The 22,396-nt window shown below is 41.4% G+C and overlaps 1 protein-coding gene across 2 annotated transcripts in view; it reads left to right on the top strand.

The window, feature by feature from the left end:
- The window catches only part of RAPGEF5 (Rap guanine nucleotide exchange factor 5), a 225,293-nt gene that overhangs the window by 187,941 nt on the left and 14,956 nt on the right, over positions 1–22,396 (top strand). For both annotated transcript variants that reach the window (XM_019443577.2, XM_019443578.2), the window contains 7 exons: positions 663–812; positions 4,515–4,612; positions 7,806–7,928; positions 9,910–10,088; positions 15,307–15,397; positions 17,537–17,587; positions 18,377–18,464. In XM_019443577.2, coding sequence (XP_019299122.1) covers positions 663–812; positions 4,515–4,612; positions 7,806–7,928; positions 9,910–10,088; positions 15,307–15,397; positions 17,537–17,587; positions 18,377–18,464 — 780 coding nt within the window. The remainder of the gene's footprint in view (positions 1–662; positions 813–4,514; positions 4,613–7,805; positions 7,929–9,909; positions 10,089–15,306; positions 15,398–17,536; positions 17,588–18,376; positions 18,465–22,396) is intronic.

The following is a 22,396-nucleotide window of genomic DNA, read 5'->3' as shown; positions in this document are numbered from 1 at the left end:
GATTCACCTTGATAGTGATGATGTCCTAGTAATAATTATTTGCACTGCAGACAATAAAATGAAACTTAAAGGGCTACAAACCGGACTTCTGTTTGGAAACCATACTCATCACCATCTTGCTCAGGGACATCATTATTAACTGCTCAAGATACCTGAGCACGAAAACCATGGCAAGCCGGCAGATTTTTTTGGATAAGCTTGTGAGAAGTCTAACAGCAAAATGCAGTATTCCCGATTGAGCCACTGTGACTATCCACAAGTGGAATGTCACATAAAAATTTATTAGTTAGGTACCTTAATATATTGCTTTGGGAAAGCTCAGTCATGCTGAAAGAAATTACACTTTGTGAACCACAAATGCTACTGTGCTGGGGTCAGGCCATCTCCACCATGAGCACACACTTGTATCACATGGGTCTCTCATTACAGTTTGGGAAGCCTAAGTCCATTTACCAGGTCTTGATGACGTCTGCATCTCATGTGTGTGCAAGCACACATTTATATATGTATGCCTTCAGGCACTTGGGTGCAGACATAAATATGTAAATCTAGTTCTGTATGTTTCCTACTAAAGAGAATAGTAAGGTAGATGACTTCACTTGAAAAAAGTCTGTACCTGACTACAGTTATCTGTTTACTAACCCTTCTTTTGTTGTGTGCAGTTTTTTGCCATGTGTATATAACAGAGCACTCCTATGTAAGTGTGAAGGCAAAAGTTTCCAGTACAGCACATGAGATCCTGAAAGTTGTGGCAGAAAAGATCCAGCACGCAGAAGAGGATCTGGCTCTGGTGGCCGTCGCATTCTCTGGGGGTAAACGATTTTATGTCCTGGGATATTAATCTTTCCCTGGATCTCCTCTGAAAGGAGAGTAGACATTTTTATAGAGTGAATGTGCAGCTTGCCCCTTCTGGGTCCGCAGCTGGATGACCACAGTAACAATAAGAAGCCGCCTACCAGAGGTGTTTCCATGACAACGGTGGGGTACTGTTGGATACTGAATTTCCTCCCCAAGAACTGAATAAAGAGGCATGCCACTGTTTTGAAATATAAAGCTTTTCATATTTTATACTCTAGATAAGCCTTCTATTTTCATATTTAAATTAACTTGGGAAATTGCTAAAGGATGAAATTACTTTAGGAAGGAAAAAGAAAGACAGCCTAGTCATATTGCTGGCTGACAGTTTAATACTTAAAAAGACTCCCTGTTGAAGGAAATAAAACCCACACTAAGCTGAAAGCTCCCAGGCAATGTTCCTTCAGGTGGACGTGGGGAGTGAGGTCTGGTTATAGCTTTTCCTTCTGTTGGGCCTTATTTATCCTCAGAGAATGGTTTATTGTCTGTTTTGAATAAGATCACACAGATTACAAGCTCACACTATCGATCTACGTGACCTGAACAGACCCCTCCATTTTCACTGGGGCCGGTCAGATCTCGATGTTGCTGGCCCCCTATTTGGCTTACAGTCTTTATTTAATATCTCATTAACCCTGAGAAAAATAAAAAGAAAGTGACTTAGCATCAGTAGTTGAAAAATGGAAGTACTGTGTGAACTAATCAGCCAGAGATAGGGCCGGAGGGAGAGGGGGAGCAGATAACTGGCATTCCTGTTTACCCTTTGTTATCATCCTAGAGGAAAGAGAAGAATGTCAGAGTTTAACCTGGTGTTACAGCATTGCTGTGACAGAATCTTCTATTGCTTTGTTACTCAGAAGCAAGTAAAATGGTCCTACAAGATAGTGGATTACATATGCGAACCAATATAGCCTTCTGCCTGGACCTAATGAGAGTCTCTCCCTCCCTCTCAAGGGGCCCTCATTGTGCATCCCATCATCAAAACATTATCTAGAGAAAAAGAGCAAAAGGGGGAGAAACATCTGGACTACATGAACTTTAATCGGAGAGTGGTCGAATTTTTAATAAAATATTTCAGGCATTCCAGATAGATGTGATAAATGTGTATTATGTTTCACTTTAAATGACCAAAAATATTAAATTATTCCAAACAGTATTGAGCTTCCCTCAAGACAGTACCATTACAGAAAGTAGTCACCAGGTCCCCATTCTGCAGGAGGAAGGACCCTGAAGGAACTTGGTAGCACAACTGAGACCCATCTCCCTTGGGGGTGACTCAGAGTCAACCCAGGGCCACACGTGAATCTGGGAAGTAATGAGTAGCTCTTTGAATACTCAGTATCTATTTGATGGCCATGAAATACCATTTTTACACTCTATTAAATTAGATTCATCAGGGAGGCCAGTGCCGTCGTAATGTGTATAGACTCAGTGCTAATCTTCGCTAGAAATATCAGCTTATCTCTTGAGTTATCCCACAGATGTGGAACTGTGCCATCATTTTCCATCAGTTAGTACTTTTGTCTGTTAAGAACCTTTCTGCCTGTAGCTTAATATTCTCCAAACAATAATGCTTTATGAAAAAGCAGGGGGGAAGAGTTTAATATATTCCTTGCTCTAGTTCCCTGATTTTCAGTGAATAGTGCTTTAAATGCTACTTCAAAATGAAATGACAATGAGATCTACTCTTACTTTTGTCAAAAGAAGTTTAAAAACGTTGCAATGCTGTAGGTTTTGTGGATTTTTCTAAAAAGACTAGTGCTGTTATCCTCCTAGCTTTCAGGGTCATTTTGTACCTAGAGAAAGGTATATGTATGTAGTAACAGAAATCTGCCTACCTAGTTATTCAGAGCTTAAAATTCTATGACCCTTAATCTTTTATAGTATAGTGACAAACCTGAAAATAAGAAAAAAAATACTTCTCAGGAAATGGAAAAGTTACTATCAGAAAGCCATGGCATTTGACTCCGTAGCAAGTGCAGAATGGCTCTCATAAATCCAGATATAAGGTGGACATAGGAACACACAGGTTGTAAGAAACTGCAGCCGGAGGAAGAGGGAGACAGAGGAACTTGAGAGGCCAGCCGAGTGGGACCATTTACCACGCTCGTCAGCAGCCTGACATGAAAGTGCTATTGATCTTTATAATGCTGGGCCATAAAGAATATATTGGATTATCATTTGTGTACTCTGTATTAAGCAGAAATGTTCAAAACAAAATTTGGCCTTTGAACTGATTAAGTTATCTGAAAAACGTATGTGGAATATTGCATTCCCCCACCGTGCTGGTAACGAAAAGGCTGACTTAGAAGCTGATTATGTTAAAGTGCACTGAACTCGAAGATTGGTTTAGTCAATTCCCATCTGTAATTTGTAGTTACGAGGAGGACTTTTTTCTATGAAGAAGGCTTTTGTGTTATAAGAGAGCGCCAGTGATGGTAGAAACATGACTGAAGGACAGGAACAGTTTGTAATAAGGGAAATATGAAAAATACTCCACTTTACTAGTAGTCAAGAAATACAAAATAAACTGAGAATCTAGTTTTGGTTTTAGCTGAATAGCAGACTTAGCACCAGGAATGATCAGTGTAAGAATTCAAAAGCCATTGGGCAGTTTGTGTCAGAAACTTTATTTTTTCTTAAGTTTATTTATTTTGAGGTGGAGAGGGGCAGAGAGAGAGGGAGACAGAATCCCAAGCAGGCCCTGCGCTGTTAGTGCAGAGCCCAATGTGGGGCTCAAACACAAGAACTATGAGATCATGATCTGAGCTAAAGTTGGACGTTTAACTGACTGAGCCACCCGAGCGCCCCTGTATCAGCAACTTTAAAAAATATTCATTCCCCTTTGACCTAGTAATTCCATTACTGGGAATCTATCTTTAAAAAATCATCTATAAGCAGCCAAAAATTTATGCATAAGGATGTTGACTTCAGGAGTATATGACTGCTATAATAATAGATCCCATTTATCAAGCCCTTGTTATGTGCCACACCCTATGCCAGTATTTACATATATCTTGCCATCTAATTTATATAACAAAAATATTGAAAACTATTAAATTGGTCAACAATAGAGGAAAGATGAAATGATGGTATAATGGACTGTTATATACCAATTAAACATGACATACCTAAATATTTTTGACAAGTGGTTATCATAAGTGCTTATAGCAAAATCAGAATATAAAGCCAGATATAGAATAATTATAAATGTATATGTGTGTATGTATCCATACTAATTTTGAACACATATGTATAAATAATTGCAATTGTATATGTGTGTGGGTATTGGTTGTACACATTTACGTAAAGATCAGAACAAAAATAGACCCAAGTGTTATCAAAATAGCCTTTATATGGTTATCTCAGAGTGATGGGATTATGAGTGAATTTTACTTTTCTTCCCTAAACTGGTCTGTATTCTAAAGAATGACTAAAAATTATAAGAAGGAATGATTAGAGGTTTCCACTTTATGGATAGTGAGCAGTGATGTCCATGCTCCCATTGGTGCCCTTGCACAGAATATGCAGAACTGAATTAAATCTATATTGTTTGCTTTTAAATATTTTTCTTTGGCAGTTTTCACTTTTTAGATATACTGTGTATGCCTACCACTGTTCTTGTGTGTCTAATCTCTCTCCCTCTTTTTTTAATAAAGAAAAACATGAACTTCAGCCAAATGACTTGGCCATCTCCAAATCCCTTGAAGCATCTGGTCGGATATATGTCTACCGGAAAGACCTGGCTGACACTTTGGTAAGGACTTTGAGCCTTTTACTTGAAACACAAATGGCACACTGAAATCATATTTTTTTGTATGTTTTGTAATACATGTTAGAAAAGTACATTGAACCACCCCCTCCTCTGGCCAACAATACACTTGTCAAATAACACTGCTTTTGCAAATCCAAGGCAAGTACAACTTCAGGAATCCTAAACCCTTCTGAAGTCAAACCCTGCTTCTCTCTGGGCCCCTGAAACAAGGGATATGAAAGAAGTGACCCTCCTCTCCAACAGAATCTTAATTCTATTTCTTCTTTTTGGGTGGATATGTGGAGATTAGGCTGAGAAATGTACCCTGTGCAGATTTAAGGAGAAAGAGACTCCATATCCTTGTTTCAGTCCATTTGGTGCACTTTGAGTGTACCCTTCCTTACTGGAAGGAAAGGTAGATTATCAGCCTTCCCCACATAAGGTAGGCTCCTAACAATGGTACTTTGGATGTAGATGAGGAGTAAGAGTTTGAAGAAACATAGAACCCACTCTGTTAGTTATTTTCATTTCAAACTTAAACACATTTATGCCTAAGCAGATGATTTGTCGTTATGTTCCTAAAACCCTCAGTGTTATGGTTGCTTTCTGCATGGTAGGATCAGGCCTCGGATCCGTCACCCATAAAAGACAGGCTCTGCCAGATTGTGGTAGTATCATCTAGACTCTTGGTCTCAGTCTACTTCAAGGAGCCATCACTAAGCTGGTTCTTTCTAGCTGACTCCTGTTGTGTGTATAATTGAGGAATGTATACACCATATTGGTTAACCAAAACTGCTTATAATAGAAATATTTTATGTGAAATTACCTACAAGTATCAACCTACCATAATATTAATCATAGTCAGTTTTTGCACATAGTACCAGACAGGTGCTGAGTAATTTACATACAGTATCTCATGTAACATTGCCAATAATCCTGTGACATTCAGAGAGGCTGAGTAACTTACTCTCACTTCCTACAGCCAAGGAAGGGAAAGTGCTAGGACTCCAGTTATATTTGGCTCTGAAGCCATTACACATGCCTTTCCTTTGTAGGTGGTGAGGGAGCAAAGGAAAGGAAAACTTTTGTCTTACTAGGGTCTTTCCACTTCTGAGTGTCCTTCAGCAGGTCGCAGGTCCTGTGTCTGTACATGATGTAATTCTGTCAATGAACTGTGACAAACACAATGCTGCACAGCATCCTTGAGCAGATAATGAGATTGGCTTGACTTTAGTCCTCACTGTAAAGGAGGACCATCTACCCTGCAGCTGCTGTGGAGCTCCTGGTGATGAAGGAGACCTACACTCTGTCTCCCATGCCCTTCTTCCTCGTGCTCCCCATAGACTTGGCTGCAGTTCCCTGCCATGCACACCTAGAGCTGTCTCCCACCATGGACCAGAGCCAGCTTCAGAAGAGTGGGAGGCAGGCCTGAGCAATGTCTTAGTGGAATAAGTAGGTGCTCACTCTGAAGTATGTTCCGAGATGAGCCAGGTGCCATCTTGCCCTCAAATGTTTCCCGCCACCACCTCTGTGCACCACCTAAAATTGCCCTGTCGGAACCCCAGCTTTCAGCATTTTATCCCCAAAAGAGTTCAGTTGAAACGGAATATTATAAGGGTAGGATAACATGTGGAGCCACTAGCATGCACTATATTTACATACTGATTAATCCTCTTGGAGAGCAGGAGTTAGAGCCCTGAATGAGTGGGATAGAGAAATAGAAAGTGTTTCTTGGAGAGGGCTGCGGACAGCCTTGGGCAACGAGAGGGCAGTACCAGGGTGAGGGATGCATTTAGGGAGAAAGGAGGAGGAATAAAAAGCCAAATCTCCAAATTAGTATGCCGAGATTTATGTTATTTCCCAGCTCTTGGCTCTCCCTGTGAATGCCTACAGCGTAGCATGGCATCTGGCTGATTCCAGACTAATCAGGCCCTGAGAAAGGTGGGCTTCCCTCTCTCAGCACCTCAGTATTTGCATGCATTTTCTCAGTCCGCCCTCATCAAGTACCACGCTGTGTCCCACTCTGGCCTACGGGCACAATTTGAACCTTGACCTGCTCTGAAGAGAATCACATCTGTGGAAAAGCTCTCTGAAAGTCTTTTGTCATTTGTTTTTGTTTTTTTTTCAAATTAGGAAACCTTTTCATAACAGTAAACCTTGTAAAATGCCAATAATTTTGCAGTTTTTAAATAGGAATTAATGTTTATAATCTGAATTCCCTTCGTCCTGTCATGTCCTTAAATTTTGCAAAGTCCCATTCTTTTTTTTCCCAAGTCATTAACAATTTTAACATCATTAGCTATTCAAATTGTGTGTTTTTTTTAAGTAAACTCTAACCCCAACATGGGGCTCAAACTCACGACCCTGATGAGATCACATGTCCTACTGACTGAGCCGGCCAAGATGCCCCTGGAGAATTTACATTTTAATTAGAAAATATCAAATATTTTGAAAAGATGCCAAATAACTTTTAATAAATTTAACAGTGTCCAAAGATTTAAAGTTGTGGTGGCATTTAATAATTTCATGCCAGATTTTAAGGAAACAGTATTACCAGACTCATACCTATTTGTGTAGGGAAAGCAACAGATCCTTAAAATAATCATCTACCATGGGGTGTAAATGAAGTAACATTTATTTTTTTATTTCTTGTTTAAATTTGTATCGCTTTCCACAGGCATTTTAATAAAACTTGTAAATGTGTGTCTGGGATGTGGCTTGTTAAACATATTTCCTGTAAAAGCCATGTCTGTCTTTATTGAAGTGCACCATGACATTTCTTTTGTTTGTTTTTATACTAACCTGCTGGCACATTAATTCTTACCAGAAGCCAAAGTGATTTCAGGGCTTTCGCTTTCATTATGCTGTCTGCTGGGGCAGTGTTTTATAATCAGATTTGTAGATGCACGTGCATGTGCGTGCGTGCGTGTGTGTGTATGTGTGTATGTGTGTGTGTCAGGGGGGAGGGGCAGGCTAACTCAGTGAAGTATCATTGATCACATTCTACTGTTTCCAAGGCTGTTTCCCAATTTGGTTGCATTTTACCAAAGATGAACAGACTAGGGAAAATATTAAGTGTACCCAGACAAGATGCCTTTCCTAATCTGGGTTTCTAGTGCCTTTCTGTGGCCAGCCAGTTCAGTGCCAAACATCTGGGAATTGCTGAGGGTCCTTTTGCTTCTGTCTGTTGGTTTAGAACCCCTTTGCAGAAAATGAGGAATCACAGCAAAGGTCGATGAGGATTTTGGGAATGAACACGTGGGATCTTGCTCTGGAATTAATGAATTTTGATTGGAGTCTCTTCAATTCAATCCACGAGGTACGTGAGTAGTGAAAAGATAAAATAAATGGTAGTGCTATTTCACTGTGAATTCTTCTTCGGAGAACATTTGTGTGTGGCTAGGTTTTAAGAAGATCCATCATCTGGTGATGCAGTTATGCTTAGGATACCATAGCCCAGAGATATTTGGGGACCTTAAATATATTGAAAGACTGACAGAAACCTAGGAAAATCAGAATACATGATCATGCTTTATTTGTTCCTTATATAACCATACGTGTACTGTAGTATAAATATGCTATGTTTTTATATGTATGGATATATATGTATTTGCATGTTTATGAAGCTCTAGGGGGGTTGAAGAGCCATTTTACATTTGATGACTTTAATACTGATCCTTTTATTTTTTTCTGTAAAGTTTACTGTATGTATACGAGAACCATATTTATGTACTTACCTACATACACATACAGCCATTCTTTTACTCAAAAACATTCTATAAATTTAGATTATGCTACAGGACATAAAGTACTTTCTTGAAAACTTTGAGATATATTTCAAATTTTTATGTTCATCAACCCTCCCTTTAAAAGACAGCTTAAACATTTATAAAATAGTAGGGGCAAAATGCTACTGACAGTTAAGGAATAAATGTAGCCAGTGGAAAAGGCTCACAGGAATCAGGAGATGAAAAATGAGACAGCCCTCTGCAACCATATGTTGCATTTGCTTTGCCATGTAGTAAAATGTTTCATTACAAAACAGCCTTTCCTTCTGAGGAAACTAGCGGAACTTGAGGACTTGAGCTTCACTTTCACTTTGGAATGTCTTTTAAATGTCTTCATATTTTCTCATTAAAAACAATTCCAACATTATTGTAATCTAAATTTTATTTTGCGCGCGTGCGAGAGAGAACGTGCACCTGTGCACGCACATGAGCAAGGGAGGGGCAGAGAGAGAGAGAGGGAGACAGAGAATCAATCTCAAGCAGGCTCCACACATCAGTGCAGAGCCTGATGCAGGGCTCGAACCCACAAACTGTGAGACCATAACCTGAGCCAAAATCAAGAGTCAGGCACTTAACTGATTGAGCCACCCAGGTGCCCCTATAATTTAAGTTTGAGCAAGTAGTGAACTCATTCAAGCTAAATGATTTGTGCCTTTGGAAATGTTAATAGAATAGGACATGTCCCTGCTTGTACTGCTTACTCAGTGTGAGAACTGGCGTTACTTCTGCAAAACACACAGTGCAGACGCACCCCTGTTCCTCTCTGCATCCCTGTTCCTTTCCCTGCAGGGAAATCTCCCTGTTCCTCTGCACATGGTCAGTCTCTATAAATAGTTGCTGGTTTTACTCAATTTTGTAAATTTTGGACGTTGCCGTAATCTTATCATTCTCTTTCTGTTTATGATTTTACTATATCTTATATCCGTGGTTCTCAAAGAGTGGGTACCCAGACCAACATCATCAGCCCCACCTGGGAACTTGTTATAAATGCAGGGTTTTGGCCCTACCACAGACATACTGAATCAGAAAATTTAGAGGATGGGCCCAACCATCTGCTTTAACAGACCTCTAGGTGACTGATTCACACTAAAGTTTGAGAACCTTGTCAGAAGACTCTACCTGTGAGAGTTTAATGTGCATCTTAACAAATACTAGTGACAAACATTTCCCTTGTTTTTGCTGATAGAGCAAGTTCAGGAAGTTTGGATTCGATTCAGCCTATGATTTAAACTTTAGAACTTACTAGATTTTCATGTAAAAAGGCATCATCTGCACTTTCTAAAAATAACGTTTATGGGCAGATTCCAGGTGAACATTATTTAATAAGATCTCTCTAAAACTACGTTGTTGATCTCTCTAAAACTCCGTTGTTTCAAATTGAATATGTTGTTATTCTCAAGACCTGTGATGCTGTGAGAGCTGCTACCTGAAGTAGCTCTGAAAAATGAACCAACTTTTGTATCAACTTGTGTTTGTGCTAAAAATAAATGCTGGTACGAATCTGCCTTTCAGCAAGAGCTGATCTACTTCACGTTCAGCCGACAAGGAAGCGGGGAGCACACCGTGAACCTCAGCCTTCTGCTTCAGAGATGCAATGAAGTCCAGCTGTGGGTGGCCACGGAGATTCTGCTCTGCGGCCAGCTGGGCAAGCGAGTGCAGCTGGTGAAGAAATTCATCAAAATCGCTGCGCAGTGAGTTCTGGCGCTGAAAAGCATAATTCCTCTCGTCTCCTTGAGAGAGTACATTTTTTTCCTTGTGATGATAAGAAGGGTTAGGAGGTAAACGTATAATACTGAGTTAAGTGACCAAATGATGGAAAAGGTCTCTTCTTGAATATTTATGTCTTTGCATTTGAAGTATTCCTGCTGTACAGTGTCAAAACACCGGCCTAAAGCAGTCTGCTCTGTGCTGCAGGATGATTAAGCAGGCAGCGCAGCACCCACATGCTCCATCCTGGGGCAACAGGGAAGGTGATGTGAGCAGGGAGAATCATTGCAAATGAGGTGCATTTGAGGATTCTGCTCTTGACTGCTTGATGCCCATGGTGTGAACTTGGCGAACTCTTTAGCAGGCCCTGCCCTGGTCAGTCCCAGCTGACCTCTGAGCCACACCCTCTGGGTACAGCCACTGTGAATGGCTGTCTATCCCATACACACCATCCTCCAAACCTGGACATGTGTTGTTGGCTCAGCCAGAATGACCCCTTCCACCCTACAAATGGCTGCCATCCCTAAGACCTAGGTCAAATGTTGCTTCCTTCCTGAAGTCATCCCTGACTTTCAAATGCAGGATCAGCCATTCCCTATCCCACTCTCCCTCACACACATGCTTTTTCGCTTTTAGCTTCTTTATTATATTTTTTAACTTCTGTGTTTAGGTAGAATCCCTTCACTTGGCTGGGTTAGCCTCCAGAGGGCAGGGACCATTGCTAAGCAAACATTGTACCTGAGATGTCTGGGGCAGAACTTGGTAAATAGCAGTGACTCAGTAAAGGTTAGTTGAATGACATTTGAGTAACTTGCTGGGAGCATCTCTTCAAATACCAGGTTCGTATCTTGAGACTGCTCTTGAGGCAGCTTCCAACAGAAGTAGGCAGCATGAATCAGAATCTTGCCCAGTTCCCTCTGCCTCCCATCTTATTTCTCCTTTGTCTCCCAAAATAGTTTTTACATCACACCGTTTTGGAGTATATGTCCATGTAATGCATTCGGGAACTATATATTCATCATTCATTACATGTGCAGATCCATGCTGCACTGACCCTGTGCACAATCCCTGGCTTCGAGGAGTCTGCAATGTGCTGGAAAGGATGCCTTGATAATTAAAATGGCTAATGTGCAGAAGAGAAGGGGGGGGTGCCCTGTTCCAAGATCAAGTTCTGTTGGGGGCCTTAGAGGAAGGGAAGCTCTTAGGCCAACAATGTGGAAAAGGAGGATTGGAAAAAGATTCATGAGGAAAGTAGCATTCAAGTCTGTATTTGAAATCTGGGTGAACTGGACAGATAAGATTCCAACAGTTCACACTCTCCATGGAGGTGAACCTCACTGGAAGAGGGTGTTAGAGGGGCTCACTGGAGGCAGACCACATATGGTCAAAGAAAGGAACCTCATCCACTTTGGCCAGAGTGGAGGGGTATTTGTAAGAAAGGTGTGGGAGAGCAGGAGGTTGATCTGCAAAGGAAGATAAAACAGATTGTGAAGGATGTTGAATTTCAGGTCAAAGAGTTTGGACTGAATTAAGAAGACAGGGATTCATTACCAAGTGTCTGTGCAAGAGACCCATAGGAGCAGAGCTTTCCCCCAGGAAGGTTGATCTGGAAGTAGCACATAGACTGAACTGTAGGCAAAGAGACCCCACAGGCATGATATTTTGTTTACCTAGCAAGAGATGATGGAAGTACCTAGCCTGGTGTTTGGTGTTACTGACAATGGGAGGAGAGAGAAATAACAGAGACGCCTACATCTTGGATGGTTTTTATGGTGAATGTTCCTTTTTTTGATTTGGCCAGTGCATTCCAAACAGCCTGTGCAATTCATAAAGGTGAGGCTCTTTTGGATCAAAAGCTTTCTTATAAATGCCAGTTACTTGGAGAAACGGGATGTTAATGTCCCAAGGAGTAAAATGACACCACACAGCTTAGTTCCAGTATAAGATTATATCTATCCTCAGGGAAATGAAATATATTCACATCTTCTCCTTATGGCCCCATGCTCTTGAATTATTTACTGTACTGGTCTCTCTGTCCCCAGCCCATGGAATAGAATGCCAACGGAAACATAAAGTTAAATTCCTCATAATCACACTAGTAGGAATAACCAAGGGAAAACAGTAATTTCCATGATCATGAAGTGTCTCCCCTGCCTAAGGCATCTATTTGCATATTCATGTTTCCCTTCCTTCTCACCAACCCCATCCCCCACCTCTGTGGTTTGAGTGGAGTTTATTTCCTCACACAGACAAAGGAATGTTTGCTAAACTGGAATGTTTCAGTGTCAGTCTGTTCTTATCATGGAATGAATGAACCTGGGTAACAAAGGATTCCAGACTGGACTGGTATCCAACATTGGTACTGTATCAATTTGTCTTCTAGAGAAATCATTTTTTCTACTTACAGGTTCAGACATTAGTTATATGTGCTTTTTTTTAAATTATTATTGTAAGGATGACTTAAAAAAAGGCAATTGTTTATGGGAGCTAAAGATAAAAAGATGAGAATTCTATCTAAGATTGCAGATAAATGGTGTTGAATAAAATGAGGAATAATAAACCTTTTTATAATGAATAACGATAAAACCATTTCCCCCAAGAGTCTTGTTTTCAACTCCAGAAAGTGCTGTGTGAAAAGCTGCCTGTCTACAAGGCTTTCAGGTGACGGGCAGAATATAAAAATGAAATACGTACATACTCAAGCCATAAGGAACTTAATGTCTAGTGAGGAATCACAGAACCGTGGAGCCTGGGAATGTGAGAGGACCTGGGAGTAAGCAAGAGCCTCCAGCTGACGTGCTGTGATGTAGGGGCTGGAGAGTTCTTGCTGACCACAGGAGCCTCTCACCTCAAATCATCACTTCAAGAGATGAGCTGACTGAAAAAGAAGGGGGTATGCCTGGCTAACTCAGTTGATAGAGCATACTCTTGATCTCTTGATCTCAGGGTTGTAAGTTTGAGCCCCACGTTGGCTGTAGAGATTACTTAAATCTTTAAAAAGTGAGAGAGAGGAATGGAGCTGACTCAAGTCTGTCCTGGCTGGTGTGAACTTTCCAGGGGTGTGATGAAACAGAAAGGGTAGACTGAGGGAAGTGGATGACAGAAGGGAAGCAGAGTCAAAGTATTGATGGCTTTAGTCACCAATGATTTACAAAAACAGGTGGATTTCTAAATCATTGACCAGAAGGCATCTTTATTTGTTTATCATGGAATATACCAAATAGCGTTCACCTAGGAGAATGGTGGCAGAAACCGGATGAAGTGACCAATCAGACTGAGTCTTGAGTCCTCTTGCCTCCCCTCTAACTGCAGTCACTGGGCCCATGGAGACCCAGCAGTGGGGGGTCCTGCAGGACTGTGTCCACCCCACATATTCTGGACCCTAGGTATGGAGACAGCAGCACCTTTCCAGGTTCCACAATTAATGGGGATAGAACTTCGAAATGCTCCCCGATTGACCTTCTCTGCTCTGGAGCCCAGGCACAGCTGTATTGGGCAGTATCTAGCCCATGGGGCTGGAACTAGGAGCAGGCCACTTAGGGAGGACCTGCCAGGGCACACGCAGCTGTGTATGTGCCCCACATACACAACCCCGTGGGGGTCCTGCCACAACCCCAAGCATTCTTCTGGTTCTAAACTAGATACTTTTATACCCAGTCTGTGTCACTGGAAAGCAGTATAGTTTCTGGGGACAGTTTTTACCAGAACCTTTAAGTTCAAGGATAGCTTTTGACGAATCATGTAATGACTGGAGGTCTAACTTAATTAAAAGAACGATAGATAGGGGCACCTGGGAGGCTCAGTTGGTTAAGCATCCAACTCTTGATTTCAGTGAGGTCATGAGATCAAGCCCTGCATCAGGCTCAACGCAGAACTTGGAGCCTGCTTGGGATTCTCTCTCCCCTCTCTCTCCACCCTTCTCCTGCCTGTGCACATGCTCTCTCTCTCTCAAAACAACAACAACAACAACAACAACAACAACAACAACAACAAAAAACCTATAAATACAGTTGAAAAGTTTTATACACAGGGATACTCATTGTTGCATTCTGTATTGAATTGAGAATAACTTAAATGTCAATAATAGGGCAATAAGTAAACACATCATGAAATATATTTTTGATGAAGTTATAGAACCACTGATGATAGGGAAGAATTCATAATATATACTGTATCAGAGTATAATTGAAGAAGCAGGATACAGAGTTATATATACACTGTTCCCAAGTTCCATCTAAGATATTGGTGAAGATGTGATGGGAGAGACAGCATCTGGTACAAGTTAAGTTATTATACACCAGGTAGTTTTTATGCACTGGCTTACTGTTGAGCATTTTCATATTTCTTCATATTTATCAAATTAGAGTGATTTCTTAATTTTAAAAACTAGTCTCAGAGAAGTGTTTTTTTAACGCACCCCAGAAAAAGGAGTGTCTGCAACTCGCAGGCTGTCCTGGCTGAACTGGGAGACCAAGCCCCCTCTGGGGGTTTTGAGAGTTTGTGGAATTTTAACCAATTAGGTTGAAGGGCATGACTGACGTTATGCAGAACAGATAAGCTTACAGAGTGAATGGAGCTCAATGGGATTTTATTTTGCGTTTTTTCCTCCTTCTTTTTCTCTAAATGAGAAATGTGGGACAGTATCCCCCATGATACATGCCATGTTTTATATAGATATGTAATACAGTAGCTATTTTGTTGATAGCAAGGAAAATGCATCTGAATGTCATGGGAGGGGAAGCTTGGACCACTGAGGTGGGAGGGGCTTGTCTGTCAAAACATAAAGACAGCATCCTGATTAAAGAGATGGGCAAGAGAGCTGTTATAATGAGAGTTTGCTCTGTATAAAGAAACACGAATTCATGAGTTTTCAGTTGAAATTTTAAATGCGTCATCCAAAATAGATATTTTAAAAGGAGGAATCTTTTGAGGCGTCTGGGGGGTGTCAGGAGCACAGATCTTTCCCTAGAGGTAAGGATGAGCCCAAGCATTTGGAATCTGTCCCCCGTGTTAGGAACAGTGGAGGGGATACCACTCCCCACCCATCGGGGCGGTCAGTGTGTGTTGGCCATGGGGCAGAGTTCAGCCCTGCCCTGGACGTTGAACTCTGTGGCCTAGGACAGTCTTTTGGGCTTTATCTTTTGTGGCCTTCTGGCAAAAGCACGTTACTCCAAGTACCTTGTACTTTCTTTTATTCCATAGCTGCAAAGCCCAGAGAAACCTGAATTCTTTCTTTGCTATTGTGATGGGTCTCAACACTGCTTCTGTGAGTCGGCTGTCGCAGACCTGGGAGGTGAGCCTTGGGGGCCCACATGAAAGGGGGAAGTGGGATAGGGACAAATAAAACTGAAGGGGAAACATGCCAACGAAAGGCCTTTATTTAAAATACATTGACTTAAATGGTTTAAATGAGGTTAAGTACCACTCAAAAAAAATGTTAAAAATGAATGTGTCAAGTAGAACTATTTTGATCACATGGTCTTCAGGATGGTTCTATTATATATATAATAGAACATAAATTGTACACACATGCATATTTGTTTTCTGCCCTGCTGCCATGATAGTGTGGTTACAGTCCCATGCTAGTCCTTTTGAAGTGATGACATATGTCCAGAGCAGATTTGTTGAGATGCTAATGAATTTAAGCTTCTGGTCCTTTCTCTTGCATTGCCCCTGGCATTGTGTTCAGTGGAGGATGTGTATCTTTGTAAAATTTGCAGACATAAAGTAATTTTGTATTCTTTTTTCCAAAGAGGGGCCCGCAAAGTAGTATGTTTCAGGCTTCACAAGTCAGGGCTCTGCCTCTGTCAGTGTTGCGTGATAATGGCCATTCCGGTTCTAAGGTGGAGAGGCCCACTCAAGTTAGTCCAAGTTCTGAACCGCAGACTATAAAGGGCCTATGAGAAAATAACTGAAACTGAGATGCCCCTAAATGTGTCTAGGCACAGATACAGGGCTCTCAGCCTCTCCCCGGGCCCCATCACCTTCTTTTTGGACTTTTGTTTCTTTCTCTGCCTCTCTGTTCCCTACTGACTGGCTACCGCACTGCATGCACCTTTTCTCTCCCTCATCCTTTTCTCTTTAACCATTCAGGCTTCTTTCTCCCTTATGACCCTGAGCTCCATGTGGCTCCTGTGGTCTCAGTTTCTCTCCAGCCCTCTCTGATTCAGCTCCTGTCACTACTCCATTCTGATGGTCCCCTGATTCAAACTCCTACAACCTAGGCCAGCTAGCTTTTTCTTACATTAGATCTCAACTCAGAGCTCTGAATAACGGGGATTCACTGTCTTTGCTTCAGGGGCCATACTTCATTGGAATGCATGGTGGTGACCTGAGGGTCAGGGTCACCGCCCCTTAAAGGAGTGCATAAGAAAAGAAACGAAAGGTCTGCCTTCCCTGGTTAAGCAAACACGACCTGCACACACATTGTGAGATGAAAGGAGATGGCCAACAAAGGCCACAGTCAATCAGAGCAGGAAGGAAAAGGCCAGCAAGGGTCAGAAGAAAGTGGAATTTGAATTAAACCTGGAAAGAAGCTTTGATTTGCAGAAATTGAGAGGAGAAATAATTAAGTTCCAACAGCATGCATTTCATGCACATGTTGACTGCCTACCATGTACAAGGCACTCATCAGTGCCATGGCTGGTAGATAATGGGCCGGGCAAACAAGAAGAAGGTCTTGGACCAGCTCCACTTGGACCACAGAAGGGCAAGTGGAGACTCACAGCAAACCACGCAGCTAGAAAGGGGCAGAGTCGGAATTCAAATTCAGACTGACTGACTACTAAGTCAGTATGGAAGGTATCCAGTATTTCCCTTAATCGTGTCAGAGCTAGGCTGGAAAATCCCAGGTGCTTCTTGCTTGGGCCCAAATTTTTATTTGGGAGGATGGCATATGTTTCTACCCTCTATGATGTTGATGTGGTTGCTCTTTACTATTCAGTAGTAGTTCGTTCCCACTGACATGCAGGCTTCATCACTTAGGGTTTTTATGGCCTTTCACCATTTAGCCCTCTGCTGTGAAACACAGTTCTATCATTTAGACAAAAAATGTCAGCCAATATTATTTCCCACTCAGCAAGAGTCTATAAGAAGACCAGAGCATTCGCCGAAGGTGGGATATAGAGCTGAAATTCAAGTTTGTATTAAAAAATCACCCGTGTGTGGAATGTCTGACCAGCTAGATTCCTGAGTCATGTAGCTGTGCATTATTTTAAACTGTCTTGAGCAGCATTCCCAAGGAATGTCACATTAAGGAATGATGAAGATTGCCTAGTGAGAAGCAAGTGGCGTAGAATCAAATGATAGAGGTATTTATGCTCAGAAATGGGACACATGCCAGCACAGCTTAGGAAAAGTTCCCCCTAGTGCCTCTGAAAATAACTGACTTTTTTGACCTTTTCCTTTTTGTATTTCGTTTGTTTGATTTTAGAAAATCCCTGGGAAGTTTAAGAAACTTTTCTCTGAACTCGAAAGTTTAACAGTAAGTAGCGAGCCAAAGGGGACTTACTCTTCAAATTAATGGATCGTAACAAATTTCCTTCTAGATTGTAATGGTCAGCACGTTGTCCAGTAGCTTAGCCTACATCACTTGTGTATGAAAATGTAGCTTTACTTCTTAAGGAATGAAGGAATGGACAGTTAATGCCTCTTCCCCTCCATGGAAAAAGGTAGTGAGAATGGTCCTTTTGACCTCATTTGGACAATGAAGATTTTTAAGTACCTAGTCCATTTCAAAGCTTACAGTATTAACTGGTATACATGGAGTGTGTGGTCAGTGTCTTATGCATTACTGTTTTCTCCTTTTTCTCCTTTCTACCATTTCTTAGATTTAGGGTTTTTTTTAATGTTTCAGAACACAATAAAACAATGTGCTCTTACTTTCTGTGCATTGTCTGTGCATTATAAGGGAGGTGTTTCTTTGCAGTGTACCTAACAAAAGACTTTGGGGTTACCTCATGATAGAAATTATGCAGAGGAAACTGTACTTAAGAAACCTATTTGAGGAAAATAATAGGGCAATCAAAAGGTGCCTCTCTTTTGCAGTCATTTCCCATTATTGTAAACCAATAAGTTGACTTTCGTTCATTGCCTACATTTCTTGCCCTAATGTAGCGAGTTTATTCTCCTAGGAAACCTTTATCTACTTTGTTCTGAGGAAGAACCTCTCAATATCTAAATCATGTTCAAATTGTATAGCAAAAGTGGATTTAGAATTGTTTCTGTAGCACATTGATTTTTCTTTCTCTTTGTCATCTGCTTGGTTTGGCAGGATCCTTCCCTGAATCACAAAGCCTACAGAGATGCTTTCAAAAAGATGAAACCACCCAAAATCCCATTCATGCCCCTGTTGCTTAAAGGTAACAATTTTGTTTTATGCTGTGCAATTCCATCTTCAGAAATGTGTCATTCTAACTACGCGGGGCTGAAAAAAACAGGGGGGACTCTAGGTGTATTTCGTGAGACTAATTTTGACATTACACCTGTGCTTGTGATTGTTTTTCAAACGCTCAATTATTTCTGAGGTACCAGAAATACTTAATTGTACCCGAGAGATAACAAAGCATTTTCACCTGACTTCCAAAACTTGGGACTGGAAACATGTGTTTTTATTTTGCTCTGCTTCTAAGCATGGTCTTAGTTTCTTAGAGTTTACCATCCACTTAATTCAACCAAGAATAAGGCTGGGATAAAGAAACCAAACAGTGATCATGCTCTCTATATTTGCAGCTTAAATTTCAGGGATCTCCCTGACTGGCTGCTGCTGTGTGAGAAATACCTGTGGTCAACACAGGCAGTATAGTGGATGAAAATTATTGGTGGAGGACGTACTTTCTTTTTCCAGTAATGGAATCCATTTGGGAAAATATGTTACAGCTGCAAGCTAGTCCCCTGACTTCTCCTATAGAGCACCAAATAATTCATCCTGAAACATGTTAGTTACATTTGTTAATGAGATCTCAGTGGTCTCTTTCAAACCAAGAGGTTTAATTAAAAGGAAGTTCTTTTTATACCGGCCTATTCTGCTAACATTCAGTATATATTCTACCTAGGTGCTTTCCAGGGAAAAGGGATTTGGTCTTTTTTTTTTTTTTTTTTTTTTTGGCCATATTTTGATTCTTCCCAAGGGATTTTATAGGCATACTCTTTTATATAGCCTGTGCCCTTCAGAGGCATGTAACTTCTGCTAGGTCTGGCCCCAGTAGCTGGACTCGTAAATGTGATTCTGGAAATGAGTTACCTAGTAACTGTGTTGTTGGATGTCCTGGCCAGGCTCCCTGCCTCCTCTCCCCCCATTGCTACCCCCACTGACAATAAAGCTGATCTTCCTTCCTCAGCTTCTCTCCGGAACAACCCGAGCTTGGAGAATTTCTGAGTCGCTGTGATTCCCTGCAGCTCCTCATCTAGCCTGCATCTAGTATCAAGCAAGAATCTTTGTGAAACAATACTGTGTTAGCACAACTGAGAGGCATATAGATGCTGCATTCAAGCTGAAAAGATTCTGCTAAATGTAAATGGGTGAAATAAGGAGGGATTGTAATGCCAAAATAGCAATTTAAACGTTTATTCAGGCTTATGATTTTTATTTGCAAAATAAAACACCTTCACCTGGACAGTGCGGGTGGCAGGTGGGACTTAACACTTAGAATCATTTAGACACAAATAGGAAGCAGGAAATGAAGACAGATCTGGGAAAGGAATTGATTTTAAGCAGAAAACAATTTGAAACAAAATTTGTAAGGTAATGAGAAGTTAGTGGACAATGTCCCTTTAGCTTATTTAAATATGAGCAGTGTTTTTTGCTGTATATTCTTGATTTCCCCCCAAAAAATATTTAATGCAGCCAAGTGTCTCACACTTATATCTTAGCTTAGATGCAATTTTCTGCTCTACTGAGTTTATCTACGCCTCTTTGTTGGCAGCAAAACAAATTTCCCTTTTTTTCTACTGAAAATACATTCATTCACTCTAGTAAATTAAACATTTTTTTCTTTTTTTTTATTAGAGGCTTTTTTGAGTTTAAGCAGTTTTCCCTTTTAAATATTTTGTGATTATAAAAATAAACATCATTAACACTTTATTTAAAATTATCATTTTTTTCTGGGATGCCTCGGTGGCTCAGTCAGTTAAACGTCTGATGCCGGCTAAGGTCATGACCTCACAGTTCGTGGGTTCGAGCCCCGCATCAGGCTCTGTGCTGATAGAGCCTGGAGCCTGTTTTGGATTCTGTGTCTCCCTCTCTCGCTGCTCCTCCCCCACTCATACTTCGTCTCTCTCTCTCTCTCTCTCTCTCAAAAATAAAAATTAAAAAAAATTTTTTAATAAAATTATCATTTTGTCTGAAATAATTTCCAAAGGAATATAATGTGAAATTTAAGATATGTATATATCATGCCTGGAACAAAACATTTTGGAAAAAATAACATTGGGATGCCTGGGTGTCTCAGTCGGTTAAGCTTCTGACTTTGGCTCAGGTCATGGTCTTAGGGTTTGTGAGTTAGAGCCCCACATCGGGCTCTGTGCTAACAGCTTCAGATTCTTTGTCTCCTCCTCTCTCTGCACTCCCCCCACCCCCGTGCTCATGCTCTGTCTCTGTCTTTCAATAATAAATAAATGTTAAAAAAAATAATAACATTAATTTGGGGGTTTTTTTAATTGCAAAAAAATTTTTAAGTTGTAATAAACTACTTTAGAACAACCACCTAATTAATGAAAACTTGTTCTGCCCCTTGTGCCTCCCACTTTGGGTTGCTATTAGTTAGAGAAAAAGGATCAAATTGAACCCCTTGGATGTTAAGAAGGATTAGGCCTCCCATGTTTCTTTCTTTCTTTCTTTCTTTCTTTTTTTTGTTGAGACAGTTCCCAGTAAGCATGGAGATTATCAGGTAATCTGAGGATCCTTCCAGGCCTCAGCTTTCCTGTTTCCCAGTTGAATTCTTGCCTTTTGATTTAGTTGCCCCCATACTGTGGTGTGGAATCTGTTCAGAAAACAGATGAATAGGAAACCCTAAATAAGTGTAGGAGAAAGGATCCAGCTAAGCTAAAGTCCAAAGCAGCCAAATAGTCTGTTTCATTCAGCGTTTTGAAGATGGTAGTCCTTTCCAGTAGAGTCAATAATCAGCAGGTGTTTGAAGATTAACTGAAGTCCTCCAGTGGGTTGTGTATGTATTTTAGAGAAGAGATGATTATTGCAGGTTTGCGAGTGTATTTAAATAAAAGGAAAACTGGTGTTTCTTCCTCCTCTTTTAATTGCCATCAACAAGTGGAGTCATTTTGTCTGGCACTTATGTTATATGAAGTGTTTGGAGAGTGTTCAGGTGTCTCCAGATGAAAGGTACTCATTTCACACACTCAGCCTGGTGGGTACCCAGAATTGCTTCACAGCCCATGACTTAAGTTCTGAGATCCCAGGTTTCTTTCTCTCTCTCTGTCCCCTTCTCTCCCAACTTTCTTCCCTTCCCTTCTCTCCCCTCCCTTCCCCTCCCCTCCCCTCCCCCTTCCCTTCCCCCTTCCCTTCCCCCTTCCCTCCCACGACTTAAGTTCTGAGGTCCCAGGTTTCTTTCTCTCTGTCCCCTTCCCTCCCAACTTTCTTTCTTCCCTCCCCTCCCCTTCCTTCCCTTCCCTTCTGACTGCATCACCTGCCATTCAACTGCATCAAAACCTTCAGCCACTTGAACCCCCTCTCCTGAGTGGCAGCCCCTCCAGCCTCTCTGCCCTTTCCACCCGGCCCCAAGCACCTTCCCTGCCTTCTTCTCATGCTCATCAGCCTGACCTCCAAGCCCTAAGGGTTGGGGTTGAGACCACCCAAGAAGTGAAGAGACCTTAGGTTGGAGGAAAGAGAGGGAGCCACCAAAGGAAAGATTTGAAAAGTTGCAGACACACCCCACATGCCATAAATCTAGCCAGGCGACTGTAACGGGCTGTAAGAAATGTCCAAGTCCTTTCAATGTGAGCTCCCAGAGAGGCACAGTGGGGAAGAGGAAGCAGGCTCCCTGGGTTTGAGCCCTGGCTGGGAGGAGTAGAGCTGTGATGCTGGGCCAGCTGTGCATGTTCTTTGGCTCCCAGTTTCTTCACATTCTGTCCTGCTAAGGCTTTACCTTACAGTCTTCTGTTAATGCCCTTTCTGATGCTGTTAATAGAGATAAGTGCCATTATTGTCATCACCCCTCATCATCATCCTCGGGAACATAGGGAGAAGAGGACAATAATGTAACATTGGGGAAATGGCCCAAGTGACTCAGAGAGGGCATTTGTAACCCGAGGTCTCAGGGAGTTAGGGGAGACCGGGCTT

This window comes from Panthera pardus, unplaced genomic scaffold (genome assembly GCF_024362965.1).
Source record: "Panthera pardus isolate Hobbes unplaced genomic scaffold, ASM2436296v1 HiC_scaffold_8, whole genome shotgun sequence".
Taxonomy (NCBI): domain Eukaryota; kingdom Metazoa; phylum Chordata; class Mammalia; order Carnivora; family Felidae; genus Panthera; species Panthera pardus.
Note: the sequence above shows the minus strand (reverse complement) of the source record. Positions and strands in the feature narration are given on the sequence as shown.